We start from the raw sequence: 19958 nt of genomic DNA, 5'->3' as shown, positions 1-19958 counted from the left end.
CTTCTTGATACTTCCGGTTAGATTTTTTCTAGGGCCTGCCCCAGGAGCTCTTCTTTTCTTATATGTAAATTTTTTTACCTCCTCCTTTGGGAGCTCCTTTGGGGGTTTTGACAGCATGATACCTTCCAGGATCGATCCATTGAGCTGGATCCACTTCTTTGAATTTGAGTTCCAGTCTTGGAATACGGTTAGTGTTTATTACGTAGATTTCTTGGGCAGAGGTAATAAATTTTCATCTCAATCAGATTTTCTTCTCTGGATGACGCATTCAGAATGCTTGCCACGGCCCGCTGCCATATATGTGGTGTGGATACTCATGGAGCATAGCAGAACTATTGCCGCGTAGGACATAAACTTTTCCGGTAAGCACTGGGATTTCAAAACGCCCTCGATTATTCACTTACGAGGATTATGCTCAATTCAACGCCGAATGCATTACCACAGTATTCATTGGTGAAGGTGCCAAGCAAGATAAGGACCAATTGGGCTAGGCGCAAGTACTGACTTAGTAAGCGTGTTGTGGCCCACATGGTCTACGCGCCTCGCGTCCGGCTCGACAAAACTTCTTCAACTCCGCGTGTTCATCGACTGCGCCGCACACGCCTCGCCACCGTTCGGCATGTGTTCTCCGCCTTTATGCTTTCCTCCTTGACTCCGCGACTGCCGTCATGGAGCCTGCCTCGTCGAGAGCTCTCGGGATTGCCCATGTCATTGCTAACATCCTGCACCAATCAAAGGACCATCAGCTTCTCGGCCGAGGCAGTATTGCTTCGCTGTGCAGATATGTCTCTGTGAACAAGCTGTGGGCCGATGAGGTGACTGAGATGATATGGGCGGAGCTCTCCACCCTTGAGCCGCTTGAATGCGTTAAGGCCGAGCGCCGGCAGTACTACGCAGGGAAAATTCGGACGCTGAGAGTCACCTTGGATCCGCGTTCGCCTCCAGCCACGGCGTGCCTTTCGGCTCTGGAGCTACCGCGCCTAAGAGAGGTGGAATTGATGTTCCATTACGACGCGACTCTCCAGCACATTCCGCCAGTCTTAACGCCCAGGCTTCGCTCCGTCGCGGTGAATTGCTCTCATCGGTGCCTGTCGCGGGCTACTGAATATGCCATTCAAGCCATCATAGTAAGTGCGCTATTCCAATTGATTTTCAATGCATCATTTCCTCGCTGTCGGCCTGTTCACTTCTGAAAAAGCAATTGATATTGTGGCTATTGCTTGTATGGAATCGTTCCTGCAACGTGACTGCCCTGGGTCGGCTTGTCGTCCCTTTGTACGCTGATCGCATAATACAGGTGCGATGCAAGCATCTCGAGACATTCAAGTACACCGGACCGTCGCATCATCTTGTGCCGGAAAGACTGTTGGATCTCTTCATGAGTCAGCAGTCAACTCTCTCAGAGATCCGGATCCACATGGCAGACTCACTCACCCACAATGGGTTTTCTGAGGACCTTGTTACTTATCTCGCCGAACAATCCGTGGTTCGGAACATACGCGCCCCGCAGTTCAGACTTCACGCTCCACACAATTTCACCATTACTGATCCTTTCCAAGCATTGGAGATGCTTGACATCAAAGCTGATTACAACTCATTGTATGCCATCAGTGCTTCTCTCCCTGAACTAAGGACGCTTCAGATCAACTTGGTCCGTTGCCAGACTCTCGCATCTGAACCTTTGGCTCCCATTCTTTCCCGCCTGGCCACGAGTACCAAACTTGAAGTTCTGAAGATCGAACGGCGTTCCCAACCACGCGGAGGCAATTCGGAGATCCAGACTCCAGTGACCCTTTCAGGCACCGCTTTTGCAGAGTTTGCCGAAAGCTGCCGAAATTTGCGCAAATTTTGCCTTGAGATCCAGCCTGGCATGGTCGCTGAAGACTTCAACGCCTCGCATCTCCGGCAGGCAGCATCATCTCTTCAATATCTTCAAGAGGTTGGGCTGTTCTTGACGCCTGAGTCTAGCTGGTTAGCAGCTACAGCTGTTTCCATATTCGGGGAGTCTTGCCCGGACCTGGAGTGTTGCCATATCCTGGGAGAGTTCACCGTCCTTGACATTGACTGGGAGACTGAGATAATATTCCCAAAGCTTCGAAGGCTCAGCCTGAACCAAATCAGGGGATACCAAACGAACTGGTCTCTTGACATATTGGATTCCAAGCTTCGGAGAAAGTTTCCTCGCCTCGAGCTGTTACAAGTAATGAAGGCCTTTCCAGGCCCGCTCTCCGCCGGCGCTTCATATCTCTACGATGTGCCACAGGTGCCTCGTAGCGATCCCTCCAGTTGAGAGCGGCCCCATGGATGGCAGTTGTCTCGTGCCTCGCTCGGTCTTCAGCCTTCAATCTGGAGATCTTGAGCTGGATACACAATTGTGTAAGAGACAAGAGCAAACTTCGACGATCTTTGAGTACGGAAACGCCGGGACTTGTCCAGCGGCGAACTCGTAATTAATCAGTCGGAACATGCCCTTTCTTGGTTTTAGAACCTTCGTTCTGGCAACTTTCTGATCGTTGCTCGGTGCAAGTTGTTCATGTGTAACCATTTTTGTGTGGCTTGGATTGTTATACCATGGCATTTTTGAGATGCAGCTACACCATTGGATCCAAGCGTGCCTTTTGTTTTTTCAGACCTTAGATTACAGTCGATAGACTAATCTCTCCAGAATTTTTCAAGAATTTCTACAAATGCTGGTGTGTTTTGTGAAGACAAGCCAGTGTGCGACCGAGAATATGATAATGACAGAGCAAAACCACTTGCTTAAGGATAACTCGCTTTTGTCGTCTGATGAGTGGATCCAGTGAATGGTGAATTTCAGTCAGCAACGAATTAAATAGATAAGTAAGCAGGTCGCCTTCGGACAGGCGATGGACAGATCTGGGAACAGATACACGCCCGTAACACGATCGAGTTGGAGCTCAAGTGGCATAGGCGTAGAAGCTTGTCAGACTAGGGCGTCGTGGCCCGCAACCGCGGCCATGGGTTGCAATTCCAGGTAGCTGATCCCTGTCGCAAAGGAATACGGGCTCATTCATGGTCGGTGCGGACGTGTCACATCGTCGCCGCCGTTGAGCGCAAAGCGGAATTCCTGACGACCTGGTTGCGCGACCTGAGACAAGGCTCTGCGATGCGATGGTCAGCGCCGGTTATCGTGCTGTCGTTTTTCTTATTCGTACATCAATGAGCGTTCTGAGTGGCTAAGGCTGAGACAAGGTTCGCTTGCTGAGCCCCCGAGGCAGCCGTCGCAGGGGCGGCGCAGTGAAAGGCTGAACAAACACCCGGGGATCGTATCCTTTTGTCATTAGATCTATCTTGTTGCTGACCGCATTTGCCCACCTGCCCCTTCCACTTATTTAAGCACTCGACGCATGTCCATTGTCACCAATGCTTCAACGCGGGCCACACTCTTTTTCCGCACTCATCCGATCCAAACGCGCGACGGACTCAAGCAAGGCCACTCCACCAATCAACTTCCACCAATGGCAACCTGGTCTAACGAAGCCATCATTACCCTCATCGCTCTCATCCTCCTTGTCGTCCAGATGGTCACACATGCCATCCACTTCTTTTACAACCATCGCCAGCGCACCAGATCCTTCGATGGTCAGTTGCTCAGCACTGTTGAGGAAATGACCCTTTGATTAACTGCTTACCTCCACAGTCTTTGAAACCCACGATCGCTTCTTGATATACTTCGCATGGGATGGTCAAGGTCGATGGGTGTTGAATGTCGAGGAACGGTCCATGTCACCGTGACACGGTAAGCCTTACAGTCACTTGAGAAGTAGTTACCATGTATTAATGAGAGCTAGAGCTGTCTTAGAGGGTACGGGAAGCAGTGAGGAAGTGGTATCTGTAATAGTACGTCAATATTGCTGGGTATACTCAAGTGTTGTCACGGCTCTTGGAAGCATATATTATGTAAGTACCGGCTTCCTTCTCCCCGCTCCCCCAACGCGATGGCGATGCGAAATGTTAATGATGCAAACATAGCTAATCAATCAATTACCTAAACGCCCATGCCAAGTGCCCTCCCATCCCATGCAGTCACTCATAACGGTTCATCCCCAAACCCGCCCCCTATCTCCTCCATCGCCTTCACCTCTTCTCGATCTTCCTTCAAAACCCCGCCGCCCTTCCCGCCCTCCTCTTCTTCCTCCTCACCAGCCGCCCCCTCATCCACCACCTCATCCACCGTCTCCTCCAAGCTCTGGCGCTTGAACATGCCCGAAAACCGCACGATCGTCGGCCTCCTCGCCCTCCGACTCACGGCCGAGCCGCCGCCTTCATCCGGAGTCCAAGTAGGCATGCGCGAATCGAAGGCGCCCAGGCTGCTGCTCCTCCGCCTCCTGCTGGGCCCGCTGATGCTGCTGCCGCCGCTGCTGCTGCTCGTGCTGGCGCTGCTGCTCGACAGGCGCTGCGACTCGCGGCGGGCCACGTCCTCGGTGCTCGTGGCGCTGCTCTCCGACATCTCCCTCAGCACGCTGCGGATCTCGTGCACGGAGGAAGGGGACGAAGTGCCCGCCGCGTCGTCGCCGAGGGGCCAGCTCTTCCTCGCGCCGGTACCACCGGGACGAACACTGCTACTACTACCACCGTCGTCGCTTTCTTCGCCCGCGGCCTGCTGTGCGATGAACCGCGCCACATCTATCCCGCCCGGCGGAATCCGCAGCATGTAATCGTCGCTCCTGCTCCTCTGCGCCCTGGCCCCGCCGCTGCTGCTGCTGCCACTACCGCTACCACTACCACCACCACCACCACTCTGGGACTGCGACCCACCACCACCTCTACCGGCAGCAACAGCAGCCCCTTCGCCGCCGTAGCCGCCCTGGTATCCCGAACTGCTTTCGTACGCCATGGGCTCCTCGAGCACCATGTCCGGGTACTCTGGCTCCGCGCAGTCGTCCCACACCTCGTTGAGCGCGGCCAGCAGCAGCCGCGGGTCCGCGCTCTCGGCCTGGCGGTCAAAGGCCTCGTACACGGCGCGGTCGCGCCGCTGGTGGTGCCGCGACTTCTCCCTCTTCAGCCTGCCCGTCGACAGCTGACGCAGGTCATCCTTGGCTGAATATGGATCCCCGGCCGGCGTTCCCCAGTGGACCTGACGCAGGATGGGGTTGCTGCTGCTTCCGCTGCTCTTTTCCGGCGGCGCCGGCGGCATGTAGCTGGATTGTGCGGTTGACGAAGGAGGCAACGGAGTGATGGGGGGAGGGGAAGAGACGACTGGTTGTTTGTCGAAGGGGAAGGATGAGGGTTCGCCGTTGTCGTAGTCGGCCAGGACGGAGCCGAAGGGAGACTCCGGGATGTCGCTGTCTTGGGCGCCGTCGGAAAATATGCGCGTGAAGGACTTGGCAATGCTGCCTTTGGCATCGCGGCCGCCAAATTGCGGTCGTGCAAAGTCTTTGACACTTGTTTTGACACCATTGTCGGGTGGATGCTGCGACGCCTTCTTGGACGTGGCTTCTCCTTGTGATTTCTTTGCACGTGAGTCGGTGCTGACATTTGAGCGGGACTTGCGAAGATTCTGGGGGACGGTGAGGCTGCGGGCTTGTGGTTGTTTCTCGCGCTCTTGCTTGACTGCCGGGCCAGTCTTCGCACGTGGTGATTGCGCTGGCTGGAAGAAAGATGTACGCGATAATGGTGGGCTCTCTGGGGATCCTGGCAGTACTGGATCTCGCATAAGGCAGTAATCACCTACAAAAGAGGGAATTTCTGTCTTTGGGGACATGGGAGGGGACTGTATTGTAATACCTGGTTTCTCGGAGAGGACAGGTACAGCTGGTGGAGTTTCGGGTATTTTGGCGGGAATGCCCGTCAGAATTCCCTCGCGGACTTTGTGGAGCATCTCTCTTCTCACCCTCTTGTATTCCATATAGTCGTCTGTTTCTTCGGCTGTCGGATGCTTCAAAGCCGACATTTGCGAGTATTCGTCCTCGAGGCCGCGGTCACGTTCCAATTCGATCTCCCAAATTAGGTTAAAGCCGTCATTTTCGGCAGGACTGATAGGTTTGATGGTCCATCCCGTGGTTTTGTGCCTTCATCTGTTAGTGGCCTTGCTACGGGGATCCGTCAAGGGGCAGAACGTACAAGCCTTCGTATCGCATACCACTCCTCGGAGCCCAAAGCGAGTTGAGGGTGTGAGACCTGAGCACTCTGATTGGATACCTGGATTTGAAATCGGCAGCCGTCATCCGGAACCGACCCGGGTCGTTCGGCTTGCAGCGATACTTGAATTTGTCTGGCGTCTCGGTGTACACCTCATCATTTCCTTCCATGACCACAGCATAGGCGCCACGCTTATCGGCACAGATACCACCACCGGTGCAATTGAGGTCTATGATACCGGCATGAAAGGCAAAGGTGCCGTTGATCCACCAGCTGCAAGCCATCGCTGTCAGCACCAATTGGCGGGTCTCATAGCGGAAACTCACTCTCCAGGCCTGAAGCCGAGGGAACCATGCTGCATGCCTCTGTCCGGACTCATGTAGCTGGGGTCTTGCTGCGACCAGAGCTTCACGAGAGCCTGAAATTACGTCAGTGTAGGTCTTCGGAGTCCGGAATAGTAAGCGTACGTCGCGGGTAAGCTCGCTCCCGGTACAGACGCCATAGAGCCTCCCATCCGGCTTGAACAGCCTGGGCCGGATGTCGCTCAATTTGCCATACTTCTTCGTCCACACGTCAATGATCTTATCGCATTCTTCGGCCAGTCTCTTCGGCCAGCGCGTCGCCTTCCCGGCCACTTCAAGCACGGCGACATGTATGCGCGAGTAGCGGAGCACGGATATCGAAAGATCAGCGTCCTGGAGACCAAGGAAGAGCTCATGCAAGGTGAGCACGTCGTCCGGTTGCATGCAGTCCGGGCCATCGCGGGAGATGCGCGGATCAAGATCATCGCGGATCCAAGAAGCACGCTGGCGGAGGAATTCCTTGGAGAAGTTGGGCGGCATGTGGGAGGGCTGTGGGATTGAGGGCTGGGCGGCTGAAGATTATCAAAGGAAAAGAGGCTTCATGTGTTTTGATGAGGAGAGGTGAGTCGTCATGACAGGCCCTCGGCGCCAAGTCCTTTGTTGCTGCCGAATTGGGCAAGTTCAGTGGCCATGATGGTCATGGTCATGGCCTGAGAGTCAACCGGGTAAAAGTCGCCCAGGGAAAGCGCGGCGCGCTGCTTTGTATGTAGTTTTTGCGTAGGTGGTGCGGAGAGACCTCCGTGGAACCTGCCACTTGGTGTCTTGGAGGCAGGACTCCTTGCTTCCCTCCGCCGCATGTTCCATTGGCCATTCCGCCATTACCGCCAGTCAGCGCTTTTGTGCTGCGGCTCATCAGCATTACAGTCGGGAGTGGGAATGAGCAGCCGCTGACCGTCTGCAAGATCAGGGTTCCCGCGAGGTGGTGCCGTGGCGGGAAAGTCGAATGCAAGAGGCCTGGAGGCATTGCCGGCGGGAAAGAAGCCCATGAGAATGTGCATTGTTGCTAAGAGGACGAGTGCCTTGGAATATAAATTTAGTGCCTGCCCGTCGGTGCTTGTAGAGTCCCACAGAGATATTGCCATGAATATCAACTCGGCAATGATGGCGGTAAGGAGTTTGGCGTAGGGATCCATGTTCAGAAACTCGGTGGGCTGGTTGATTCAAACGGGCGGTGCTGAGTGAAATGAGTCTGTCGGGGGTTCCTTTGTGATCGGAATGTACGGGTGCATCCGCCACCCCAAACCTGCAAACAGCACAAAGCCTCTATTTTGAGATCCGCGCCTGCAACGTGTGAAGTTCTCGACTCCACCCTCGCGCGATTGCGAAGACGGCGAGCAAGCCGTCCATGACCAAGAATTCAGCAGAGACGACATGCAGCACTCATTCTCATCCAACGCTGCCGAAACCGGGTCCAGAGCGATTGACGAAGCCATCAGCAGTAACCATCTTCAAGCAAGAAGGGGCGTGCGGCGGGCTGGGGAGCAAGGTCGCCACATCACGCGAACAGGGAGGCGCAAGGGGTTCTTCACGCAGCGGCTTACGGGATAGAAAACAGCGTAACGGCTGCGTCGATCACAGGGCCCCTGAGGCTCCAATAAGTGTGTTTAATTGTGGCTCAAGTGGAGAGCCGGATGGCAAGTCGACAGAGTGCGGAAGAATGGCGTGCTGGACAAGCGCGTTTTGGATCGGCCTGATGCCTGCCGCCGATCTCCCGCGCCCCTCCTCCCCGGCCGCCTGCACAGCATCCCCAGACGACCCCGTCCCTCGGTCTCGATGACGTGCGAGCCTCCCCTAGCCTTGCGCCATCCCGGCTCGTGTCGTTTCGTACATTCGACTCCAAGTGCCAGACCAAACCAGGCCTCAACACCACCTCTCTGCCCCACACCTTCCTTATCGCCTACATCAAGCAGCCCATCTCCGACAGTACCAAGCTCTCTCTCTTGACCAAATAGTCTCAATCGTCATCTGAAAAATCAGGCTGTTTTATTGCGGAGGACATTGGTTTCTCTGAAGGCACGATGAATGATTGCAGCAAAAAGCCTGGGGAGAGCGGCCTCTCTGCTCGCAAAACTGACCACCGTACTGCCATATTCTCCGTCTTGTTAACAGAAGTCCAAACATGGAGCAATTCATAGACACCCGTTGGCGCACTCAACGCAGACACCGCTGGAGAAGATAAATTGCAGCTTTCTAAGCTCTTCACCCCACTCTTCATATCTTGCAAGCACGCCCCGATAACCCACGGGCCTTTTGAATCGTCAAATCGGCGCTTACCCTTGCAGAGGCGAGCCATCGATGAACAAGGTCAAGCTCGCAATCATGGATGGTGGGCTGTGGCGGCCAACCGCAGCGAGGCCAATTCATGCCTTACGAAGCTGATTTGGTGTACCACGAAGCAACGTCCGTATCTCCTCATTGGCTAAGAACTTGCATTGGGAATCGTTTTATATTGTTTGACTAGCAGCGACGGACCAGGATTACAAGGAATGTCTACACAAGAAGCCCAAACCTTTGAGCCCTGTTGTTCTGGAGCATGGGCTTCTTTGGAAAACACACATGCTGCTGATCCATACGCCATCCCCTTCTAGGAAGTATGGATGTGTCAACGTCAACTCCCATCGTGAGATGGATATTGACAAGCCCAGACCATATCCATTCCGTCCCATCTCGTATATCATTCATTCGCCAGTATCGCGCGACTCGTGGGATCTGAGGTTCATGGAGACCGGCCAGAGCACAATGCGTCGACTGGAATGTACCTACAGAGACTACGGCTGGTCAGCATATTGGCCCATGCAGTATATTTGCAGAAGGTGAAAATAGATGACAGTATCAGACAAAGGTGAAAGATGGTAAGGTTGTTTCTCCATTGGCGCGAGGCCGTCGGTTGAACTATGCATTTAGGTTTGAACATCATGAAGTGTGGATTGTGAAAGTACGAGAGAAAGACGCTGACGAACCTTGCGCGAGCATCCAACGTGTGGTGCGTCCTGTGTTAGCACTTAACGGTCGGTCTAGTTGCAGCCTGACAAGCGCCGCATTTGCGCGTGGTCAGATGTAAGACCGCCAAGCCATGGCGTAGCAGGTTGCGGAAATGGATCGCATGCGAACTGAGTGGCCTGTCTGGCCGATGAAGTTGTTGAAGTTTGGATTCTCGGCGTGGGCGTCAGCTGGAAGAAAACTTCCGGCAAGCGAGAGTGCCGCTCTGCCCGGCGTATCCCCGTGATGCCTCAGGCACACAAATATCCGCTACCTCTACCCATGCACCCTCTAAGGGTCAGGGTCTTCGCTTTGCATTTTGCAAAAACAAGTATTGTAGCGTACTACATCACAGGTGCTCCACTCTGCCTACGTGGTCGGGCGACGCGTGAGAAGTCTCGGTACAAAGGCCTCCGTTCCCACGCCAGCAATGCCACCCATCTACCCCGCGCTGATCCTCAGTATCCCGAGCAGGACTGACAGAGCTTTCTCTAAGGTATCACCGCCATCCGGAAGGACTGACGCGCTCCACCCTTTGACTCACAATAGTCCTTGGCTGTATTCAAGTCGAGGTTGTAGTATTATAGCAGCAGGAATTTCGATTGAATCTGCTGGGAGAAGGGGGTGTAAGACGAACGACCATCTTGCCGTTCCAGCCGATCAGGGACAGCGAGCTCCACCTTTATTGCTGGAATTGGGGCAATCGCTTCGATAGGCATAGCTCCACTCGCATCCTTCAACAACTGGGGCCTGCTGTGATTGAACTCCGGATTGTCGGCCTTCATCACATCGAGTCTGGCATACCAACTTAGCCGACATCGGCTGTCTGCTATTGCGCCGTACCACCATGGCACCACTGATGGATGATTGGAAGGTGTTGTAAGGCTGTGTACCTGTCTGTCCGCACAGACCAGATGGTGGGTTCTTTTCAGTACCGCTACCGAGAAGCTTCCGATGCTGATACTAGCATTCGCGCCGCTTTGCAAGCACATGTATGAGTGTAGGATTGATGGCTGAAGTTAAGCATCGCATCCGTCATGAATGCAGCTTCGGATGTAAAATTGGTCATGGTTGAAAGGGTCTACGGATGCAATGGTGTAGCATGTGAGGATAGCTAGAGAGAAACGAAAGCCGACAGCTGCAGGCCTTGGCTCTGTCTCGGGACTTCCGCATGGAGCCGATTGGGAAAGTGCTGAACATGTGCAGACGGCAGGTGTACCGACAGCTGATCCGAGGAAAAGCGTGCGGTATAGTTTACCGGTGTGGCTCCAGACAGGGGTGGCGGAGCAACATTCAGAGTCAGAACAGGGTCCAGACGTCACGATGAGTGGGCAGTGGAGAAATCTGATGATCCGAGTCCTTTGATTTCGGCATGAATTTCCTATCCGATGCGAACAGATTCTGGAATTGGACATGCACTTGCTTTCGTTCCTGGCAAGATCCAGGCGGTCGGCTATGATATGTCACGTACGCGCACCCGAAAAGAAGCGTGCGGGACGCCGATCGCCAGACGAAACCCACGTCGGATGAGCCCGCGTCTGGAGATCCTCAGGCGCCCTGCTTCCGTAACGCAGACCCGTTCGCAGCTGCTGTTGGGTTTTGCTTTTTTCGCCGCGCCTCCGAGACACGGGCCCGCCAATCAGCAGCGGGTACTTTTCCAATTGGTTTTTTGCCGCGGCACGGTCGCTTCGACCCTCTCCACAGGCCCATGCTCGATGAGGACTGACGCGGGCGCAATTGCATGTGTCTCGTAACGGCGTGGCAGCTTGGTTGGGCGAAGGGCGCCATCAGAGTTTTCCATGTTGTTAAATCTGGGGACTTGCCGGCGCACGCACTTGCCGGCGCGCAGAGCGGGAGCGAGGGCTTCAGGGCCCGCTGTAAATCCCTCTATGCAAGCCTATCTGTTGTACGACGTTGGGAGTGCCCCGCTCTCAACGGTGGGCGTAAACTCCGAAGCAGTGTTCACGGGAGGGTTCATCGTCGGCGAGTTCCTGAACGGCAGGCTCGTGAGTGGCGGGCTCGCTGGTGGCCTGGCGGGCAGTTCCCTGAACCTCAGACATTAAGTGGGCTGGGCGAGCTTCTGGGCGCGGCAGCTGAGGTGGCGCTTGAAGGCGCACGGAACGGGAATAGAGGTGCGCGAGATAAGTGGGAAAGGAAGAGCAGCGGACGTATCAAGGGCGCTGAGCGGAGCATGGTGGTGAAGCTGCAGCATCTCGGGCAAGGCCTGAAGCGGGCTGGACGTGGGGCCGCGGTTGCCCTTGGGCCGGTGACGTGTGGAGGCCAGGAAGCCCCTAGCACGCCGTCTTTGTAGCCTGGGGCAGCAGCGGCAGCGCTGTGAGATCACCCGCGATCCAGCAATCACGCAATGCTCTGCGTGGAAACAGCCACACCTCTCCACAAACCGCTGGCATGTGCCCGCTGCAGCCTTATCTGACGCATCTGACTCCAGGACCGGCGGGGTATACCGCAGCGCGCTGCTGCCGTGCCCTGCCTTGTGCCCTGCCACCGGAGGACTAACACCCTAGCGCATTCCGCATATCCACACTTACGCCTGCGCCGCTTGCGCCCCTTACGACTGCTTGGTTTTGATCACTCGATTCGTGCAAAGTTACTCGCCTGCTCCCCTGATTAGCTGCTGCATCCCGGTCGACCACCATATATATTCAGTCCGGTCTGCACGCCTTCCCACACCATCTAGCCGGCTGCAGACACCATGTCGAACAAGCCAATCTTTGCAGCAACCCACCCGCGGGCATGCTCGACGGCCTTTGAGCGCGTTTGTTTCCCTTCCGCCGCGTCCTGTGCGCCTCACTGACACCTCACGATGCGCAGGTCTTCATGACGTGCCGGGACACGCTGCAGTGCGTGCATGAGCCGTTCGGTGATGCCTTCTACTTCGGCCCCGAAAGGCTCAGCGAGCGCTACGAGGACGACGCCAAGGCGAGAGAGGAGAGCGGCTTCGCAGACAGCACCTACAAGACCATCTTCGAGCGAATCGAGCGTGAGAACACTGAGGTTGGATCCCTTCCCCCGAGCTGCGGCCATCTTTTCCTTTGGCTACGTCATTTCTCTCTTTCCCGCGTGCCGACTTCAGAAGTCGCGAGAAGAAAAAGAAAAAATATACTATTTTCTCATCAACTGCTACCATGCCTCAACGGTGTGCGATCATGATACTACTTCCTGCAGAAGCGAGAAGGCCGCAGTTCAACCTGCGCGCCGACAGCACGTTTCCTTGCGCGGCCCCGCGAGAGCCCGCACTTCGTCACTGCCAAATCTCAACAAGTACTTACCCGGATGACAGGGCAAGCGGATCTTCATCAAAGACATTACGCACTACCTGGTGCCGCCGGAGCACAAGCCAGCGTCGATTGCGTCATCTCTCGTGCAGTACAAGCGTGGCGTCGGCACTGACGGCCCCCAGCCCACCGCTCACGAACGCGTTGACAGCGCCCACGGCAGCGACACTGCTTCCAAGGACGACGTCAACGGAGCGCCGAATGGGGTGAGCCATGAGGCGAGGATCGAGGGACACGAGGCCACCAAGCCTCCGTACCCGTACCCAACGCTGGTCGAGGCGGGCAACCCGACCGTCGTGCCGACGGAGCTGCTCGCCAAGTTCCACTGGACCTTCCTGATCCGCCACCCGCGCAACAGCATTCCCTCGTACTACCGTTGCACCATCCCGCCGCTCGACGACATCACCGGCTTCCACAACTTCATGCCCTCCGAGGCCGGCTACGACGAGCTCCGCCGCACCTTCGACTACCTCAAGTCCATCGGCCTCGTCGGCCCCAAGATCGCCGGCCAGGAGACCAACGGCGAGGTCAACGGCACCGTCAAGCCTCCCTTCGGCGCCGAGCCCGTCGAGATCTGTGTCATCGACGCCGATGACCTCCTCGACAACCCCGCCGGCATCATCAAGCGCTACTGCGAGAGCGTCGGCATCGAGTACACCCCGGACATGTTGACCTGGGACAACGATGAGGATCATCGCATCGCCAAGGAGAGATTCGAGAAGTGGAAGGGCTTCCACGAGGATGCCATCGAATCGAGGGATCTCAAGCCTCGCGCCCAGGTGAGTTGATTGGCTGTTTCTTCCAATCAGACCCTTCCTGAAACTCCTTTCTCCTTTGTCTTCCGTCTATCAGTTCGACTGTAACATTGCTTTACGTGGACTCGAGGATGTGAATGCCGGCGATAAGAGATTGGACTTCCAGCGATTGCGGTTCTGCATGAGAAGGAACAGCCTGCTTCGTTCCACCCTTATTATTCCCTTCGAACAGACATATTAACATCGCTGATCAAAAAGAAAAAGATTCCGAAGCCCGACGACGAACTTTACGCCGAATGGGTCAAGAAATTTGGAGAGGAGGGAGCCAAGGTCATCAAGGAGACTGTCGACAAGAACGTTGCCGACTACGAATACCTCAAGCAGTTTGCTATGAAGGTATAAATGCGGCAGTTCGACCCTGCCCGTTTGTCGGCTGCAACGGATACAAGCGGCTCGACGCTACATTCATGAGTAATGACCTGCTTTCTGATCGTTCTTGATGGGATACCTCTGGCTTGTTCCTACAGTCTTCTTCTGTTACGAAATTGAATACTTGGCTTCGACGGCTGTTGGATTGGCAAATTGAAGATCGCTGAATATCACTGGATGGAGGATTATGCCTTCTCTTCGTACCATGATTTTATCCTTTCGGTTCAAGTTTTTGCGCAGCTCGTACAGTGACACTCGTTTAACTATCTATGATCGCTTCAGCGTCTCCACATGGCAACTGAGTGCAATATTTCAACATTGAAGCCCAGTTATCACAGTGCAGGTGCGCATCTTCCGTCTAGACTCGCTCAGTTCGGTATGGATACCAGCCTTTGTAGAGAATATCGTAACATGCCACTACTGAGGCATATTATCAACGTCAAGGCGGGTTCATATATTCCCTTGGTCTCACGAGCTCTAAACACTGAAGCAGACTTATGAAAACGCGCTAACTGAAGATACAACCTCAGATCAATACATTTACTTTCTCTTTCGTCGAACACAACCATCGACCACACTTTTACACGTTTTTTCGTCTAAGTCCCATAGCTTTCGCGCGCATCTCAATATCTGGCCTACCAGCCATTGTCACTTCCATCAAATAGGCCGGTTAGCGCAATGGTAGAGCGTACCCTTCCTAATCTTATCCACCGGCCGCTGGTCTCCGGCGTGCTGCCCTCCGAATGGATAGATTGTAGGCTTCGTGCCGACAAGGGTGAGGTTGCGGGTTCGGTAAGTTTGAAGAGTTTGATTCCAATGCGCGTTGATCTTCTAACATCTTTCCAGAATCCCGTACTGGTCGTTTCTCCATTTTCTTTTTTTTAAAAAAACTCATATTAGCTGTTAACTTTCCGCAAAGACGACACGATATTTTGTTTTACCTATCTTATGTGAAAGAGAGCAGGCAGCTTACTGAAAAGCAGTTTCTAAAATTGCGTGTGACTTGCACACTATAATATCAGCATCTTAAGTTGAAGTATGCTGAAAAGATCTTCTGCTCGGCCTTAATATCTAGTCCGTTTTTTTCAGCGCGGAGTCTTCCTCGCATTCAAATATGCGTTCTACAACGCAAATTTGCAGCAGTGGGTCTCTAACTACCATCAAGCTTTTCGATGGAGTCTACTGGTTTGAGTCGCCTGTCAGTGAGTACACGAGATACGTAAAAACGATCGCTTGGATCGATAGGCGGCGAAATAACCACAGCTCTGATGCAACTCTTCACTGAGTGTCCCTTCAGTGGTACATCTCTAGATTCGAAAAGGAGCGTGTAAAGCCCTTCACTGAAAGAACAACCGTTCCCTTTGATACTCTCGTCCCCATTTACAAACGCCATAGCGATAGCCTTGCTCAAGGTACCACTTTCAGAATTTTTGGATCAAGGTCTGTATTACTGTCCTTTCGCTACAGGCTACAGGTTTCCAGAGTTTGACAGGAAGCTCCCGCTTTATAAGCTCCAAGGTAAGCTTCGTCGCGCCGACGAGGCTCCATCATCCTTCTCGCTCTTCAGTTATGCGTCTCCGAGAGAGTCGTGAAAATGTAAACGAGGTGGCTTGGGCGTACCTGCTGATTGGGCAGGCTGAGAAAATGTTTATCGGAGACCTCTCCTTCCCGTCGTTAGCATCTAGCTTGCGGCATGGATGGCGTGCTCTGCGGCGGTCATGATGGAAGACTCTCTCACTCTCTCGGCGGAACCTCAAATCCATTGCGCTTAACTGTGGCGTCTTCAGTGCCCATACACTTCCATACGCGCCTTCTCCTTGGCCTCGGGGTCAAAATCGTCTGGCATCCTCCATCACTGGACAATCCGAGCTGGTTGGAGCAAGCTTTCTGTCCGTTCATTTGCTATCTGTACTTTCTTTAAGATGACGGGGCAAGTCGATTCCAGTGGTAGTGACAATACCGGGGTAGGAATTTCTCCGTAGCGGATATTTTCGCATATCTGGGTGAGGATAGACTGGCACTACTTTCCTGAGAATATGACGGAGCACCAATCTTAGTCTCCGTCAGAGAGACCCAGACCGTTTTTGCGGCACAAAATTTGCATTTTATTGAAGTTCTTGAAAAAGAAAGTAGGGATAGCAATGAAAAATAGTGTTTTGTAGTAGGGAGAAACAATCAACAAATTTAAGCGCACGTTAAGCACTAAAGCATAAAGGAGCCATAAAGGAGCAGAACATTTTCATCGCTTCACCAAGTATAATAATAATCTTCAAATATGACTGTTCGTCCATAGGAAGAAATCATGCGGCTGGTGTGAGAACATGGGTTGTTCTCACGTTGCTCGACTTATGAGTAGAGCCTTTCGTGATATGGCAGCTCGGTGATCATAAGCTTTTCACCATCCTAGAATCTCAGCAGGTGCATGGAGGCATACACTAATTGTCATTTCTCGGCAATGGGGTGCTCTCTCGAAGCCAATCAGCAAACCTACCGCTAAAGTGAACTAAGTGTCGGTGTTGAAATTGTGAGCAGAGGACAAAGGCGAAGGTCGAAAGGCCTAGACATTTCGAGGAGAGCAGTGTTGCTAGTGAAAATTAACTTTTGGTGTCCGGAGCCGTCGTCGCTGTAGGCGACGCACGGATTCGTTCCCCACATGGAGTGGTGCTCAACGCTCCGCATGTGTTTGAGAGTACGACTCATGATTCCTATTGCGACTGCTACCGAAGCGTGTGTGGTGGGCGAACGCACTGGTCCTGCCCAAAGCGGAAATGCCCCTCGTCTATTGCGCTGATCACGACTTGGGCGAGCGAATCGGCGCCCTGATCAACCCATCACCAAACCTCGGTAGCGAAATTCAAGTTGGGTGCTTGTGACACGGCGAAGGTGCAGCATGGCGGGGCTTGGAGCGGTTTGCGCGATGGCCTTCGGTCGGCCGGAAGCTCTTGGATGCACCGGGGATTTTTCTGTTTCCCACGAAGGTCGTCAATATGAAGCAGGGAAGAGGAGGAGAACGCAAGGGCCAGGCAAGAAAGCATTTAGCCTATTGGTGCGGAGTCGGAAGCGGATCGCCTGCAGCGTCGGTAGAGGTAAGGTACTCAGCCCACCAAAGGATCATCTGGGTGATCTGTTTCATGCCCTCTGCTATTTAGGATACGGCGCAAGCAGCGGGCGCGTGCTGCAGCTCGAATTCATGTCTGTCAGTTTTTTCTCTTTTTTGTTAAATTGTCGTAGACTTAGTGTTGGTGGCAATTGGGATCCAACGGGCAGAAGGATCTAGCGCCGGCACCGGAGGCGAGGCTGCGACAGGTCCGGACGACGACAACATAATATGTGAGCCATGTCAGCATGATGTTTACTCATATTCGGCTGAAGATTATTGCAGCACGGCTTTGCCGATCTCAATAGGAAGCGAGCGCAGCGTCAATGCAGGCCAGCAAAAGAGATTGTTTCAGGGCCGGCGACGACTGCCGAGACGTGGCGATGTCTATTTGGGCAGTTGCTGGCTGGCTGTTGGCCTTGTGGGATCGTGGCTGGTCTTGAAGACTGAAGCTGCTCGGTCCTACTCAGGGCGCCGGTCAAGGCTGCAGAGGCTGTTACGGCATCGTCGCCCTTTTCCTGGGAGTGATCTGCAAGACGCACTAGCCTCGTCACCAACGGGGCGGCGTCATTTCCCCTATGGAGAAGCTGCCATGTGCGCCACCTCCGACTGAGCTTATTTTCAAGCGAACGAGACCGCGTAGGCCGCCTCGCTTCTGAGCTGCAAAAAGATGAAATAGGGACGCGCCGCTCTAGTTTGCACCTATGCAGCCAAGATTAAGTCATGCTCCCTTAACACCACGCCGGAGATCATAGCTGAGCAATGGCGTGACGCCGACTGTCTAGACAAGCTACTGCTCCACTGCGCCAGTGTTTCTTCACACGGAGCTGATGATCCAGGGTTTGATGCGGCCAAGGGGGCAGCCGCTAAAATAGCTGTGACCGTCCAATCGGTATGCCCAGCATCGTGAGAGGCTCTCCGGACCAACGATTGGTTATTTCCGAAACTACAAATCCTTGAGGCTAGTTTCGATAAAGCTTTGACGGCTGTCCAGTGAGCGTCACTCGCACGTGTAGTAGTGGATCAGCCGCAGATCTGCGCCGAGGGCCAATTGCTGGATGCAGTATGGTCTAGGAGGCTCTTTGCATCGGGGACCCTTCTTCATGCGGGCCACACTTGCAGACTACAATACTAAAAGCCACCCCGGATCCCGCGAATCCTGAGCCACATTTTCGGTAACCTGCCCCGCGCAATATATCTCGACGCCTCCCCGCCGCCACTTCCTTCCTCTCCACCATCGAGCCATGCCTGGTGGCGTGGTGCCTCCACTGGAGCTGGTGCTCCAATGGCAGACCGACGCCTATCCGCACGGCATTCGCGCCCCGCCTACCCTGACCATCATCAGTTGCGTTTTCTGCGCCCTCTCGCTGGCCATTGTCGGATTCCGCCTGTACGACCGCGCTTTCATCAGGCATAATGCCGGTCTGGACGACACTCTCATTGCTGTGGCTTTGGTACGCCGCCCACCATGCCCCTTGTCCACTCCATGCACTGACTCGTGACTGTAGCTTCCGCAAATGGGGCTTTGCGCTACCATCTGCCTTGGTAAGGGTCGAAGCATCCTCAGGGCTCTGAGGCTACTTGCTGACATGTGCTTGCAGCTGAACAGTTCTACGGCTTCGACCGCCATGCCTGGGACATCACGCCAGATATGGCACCACGCAGCAGGAAGGTCACGCTGGCCATATCCTTGCTCTATATTTCCAGTACGACCTTGACCAAGATCTCGATTCTGCTCTTCTACCGCCGATTGGGCAAGATCCGTCAGTGGTTCAAGTGGACCATCTGGGCAAACATGGCCTTCATCATTGCCTACGCAGTCACGTTCATCATTGCCCTACCCTTGGAATGCTCGCCAGTGAATGCCTTCTGGGACAAGGTCAACCCGCTTTGGGCCATGAAGCACGAGTACACGTGTGTCAACGAAGGCGCAGGAAATATCGCCAACGGTGCCATCAGCGCCTTCCAGGACTTCGTCGCCTGTATCCTGCCCATGGCCATCTTCTGGGACCTCCGCATCTCCAACCGCGCCAAGATGGCCCTCGGCTTCGTCTTCAGTCTCGGAATAATGTAAGCATTGAACACACGCCCACCCAAGCGGATTAGATTTTTAACCGGAACAGCACCTGCATCTGCGGCATCCTCCGCACCATCCAGCTCCACCGCATCTTCTTCAAGACGTACGACACGACGTGGGACGCGCGCTGGGCCTTCGCGCTGACGCTGGTCGAGTCGTCGCTGGGGCTGATCTGCGCCTCGATCCCGGCGCTCAAGGGCAGCCTGTCGCGCATCTTCTCGTCCTTCATCAAGCCGCTCAAGTCGTCGGCCAACCGCAACAGCCGCATGCTCAACCGCCGCCGCTGGACCCAGAACCCCTTCTTCTTCGCCAGCCTCAAGCGCTCCTCGCAGATGTACAACGTCAACTGGAGCGGCGAGACGCACACCAACCGCCGCCCGGACGGCGGCATCGCCGCGCCCCAGAACACCTACGTCGAGGTGCCCATCTTTTCGCCCACTTCGCCCACCTACGCCGACTCGGTGCCCTGCACCCCCTGCACACCAACCACGCCCAACACACACCACTCCGGGTCCGAGTTTGAGTTGGCACCGAAGAACAAGATGGAGGTGTGAAAGAGATTGGAGAGGAGAATAAATCTCGATGCAACCCCTCTTCACGCGCCTGAAGAAGGGAAACTCCATGGACGCCATGCGGGTTCCTGGCACATCTTACATGCACACCTTCCCTCCTTGCTAGAGGAGACGTGGTGTCGGAGAGGATGGCGAGGCGGTTCGCATCACGCCCTAGCCGCTCGCTCGGCCTTGAGATTCGCTTACCAGAGGAACAACCAAGGCCCATCATCACAAAAAAAAGGTCCACTTGGCCCATTTCTCCTTGACGAAGAAACGCCGCATGATCAGAAAACATGGAACCTATTAT

The 19958-nt window shown here is 54.5% G+C and overlaps 5 protein-coding genes across 5 annotated transcripts; 4 read left to right on the top strand and 1 right to left on the bottom strand.

Annotated features, from left to right (window-relative positions):
• Positions 1-668: 668 nt before the first annotated feature.
• LTHEOB_2595 (Leucine-rich repeat-containing protein 16a q5vzk9) lies at positions 669-2290 on the top strand (the record flags this gene model as incomplete). The annotated part of the gene is made up of 2 exons (XM_035511424.1): positions 669-1127; positions 1298-2290. The coding sequence occupies 2 exons, from the start codon at positions 669-671 to the stop codon at positions 2288-2290; spliced, it is 1452 nt and encodes a 483-aa protein (XP_035364304.1).
• A 1189-nt stretch (positions 2291-3479) lies between these two features.
• On the top strand, positions 3480-3756 carry LTHEOB_2594 (Glucose-methanol-choline oxidoreductase; the record flags this gene model as incomplete). Its single annotated transcript, XM_035511423.1, has 2 exons — positions 3480-3603; positions 3662-3756. The coding sequence occupies 2 exons, from the start codon at positions 3480-3482 to the stop codon at positions 3754-3756; spliced, it is 219 nt and encodes a 72-aa protein (XP_035364303.1).
• Positions 3757-4051: 295 nt separating this feature from the next.
• LTHEOB_2593 (Protein stu1) lies at positions 4052-6944 on the bottom strand (the record flags this gene model as incomplete). The annotated part of the gene is made up of 6 exons (XM_035511422.1): positions 4052-5611; positions 5666-5691; positions 5749-6032; positions 6085-6375; positions 6429-6520; positions 6570-6944. The coding sequence occupies 6 exons, from the start codon at positions 6942-6944 to the stop codon at positions 4052-4054; spliced, it is 2628 nt and encodes an 875-aa protein (XP_035364302.1).
• A 5212-nt stretch (positions 6945-12156) lies between these two features.
• On the top strand, positions 12157-13896 carry LTHEOB_2592 (uncharacterized protein; the record flags this gene model as incomplete). Its single annotated transcript, XM_035511421.1, has 4 exons — positions 12157-12219; positions 12276-12458; positions 12745-13518; positions 13759-13896. 4 exons carry the CDS (start codon positions 12157-12159, stop codon positions 13894-13896), a joined length of 1158 nt encoding a protein of 385 aa, XP_035364301.1.
• A 4368-nt stretch (positions 13897-18264) lies between these two features.
• LTHEOB_2591 (Integral membrane protein) lies at positions 18265-19651 on the top strand (the record flags this gene model as incomplete). Its single annotated transcript, XM_035511420.1, has 4 exons — positions 18265-18474; positions 18529-18565; positions 18622-19090; positions 19144-19651. 4 exons carry the CDS (start codon positions 18265-18267, stop codon positions 19649-19651), a joined length of 1224 nt encoding a protein of 407 aa, XP_035364300.1.
• Positions 19652-19958: the final 307 nt, after the last annotated feature.

Source organism: Lasiodiplodia theobromae (genome assembly GCF_012971845.1).
Source record: "Lasiodiplodia theobromae strain AM2As chromosome Unknown scaffold_6, whole genome shotgun sequence".
In the NCBI taxonomy this organism is placed as follows: Eukaryota; Fungi; Ascomycota; class Dothideomycetes; order Botryosphaeriales; family Botryosphaeriaceae; genus Lasiodiplodia; species Lasiodiplodia theobromae.
This window is presented reverse-complemented; position numbering and strand designations above follow the sequence as displayed.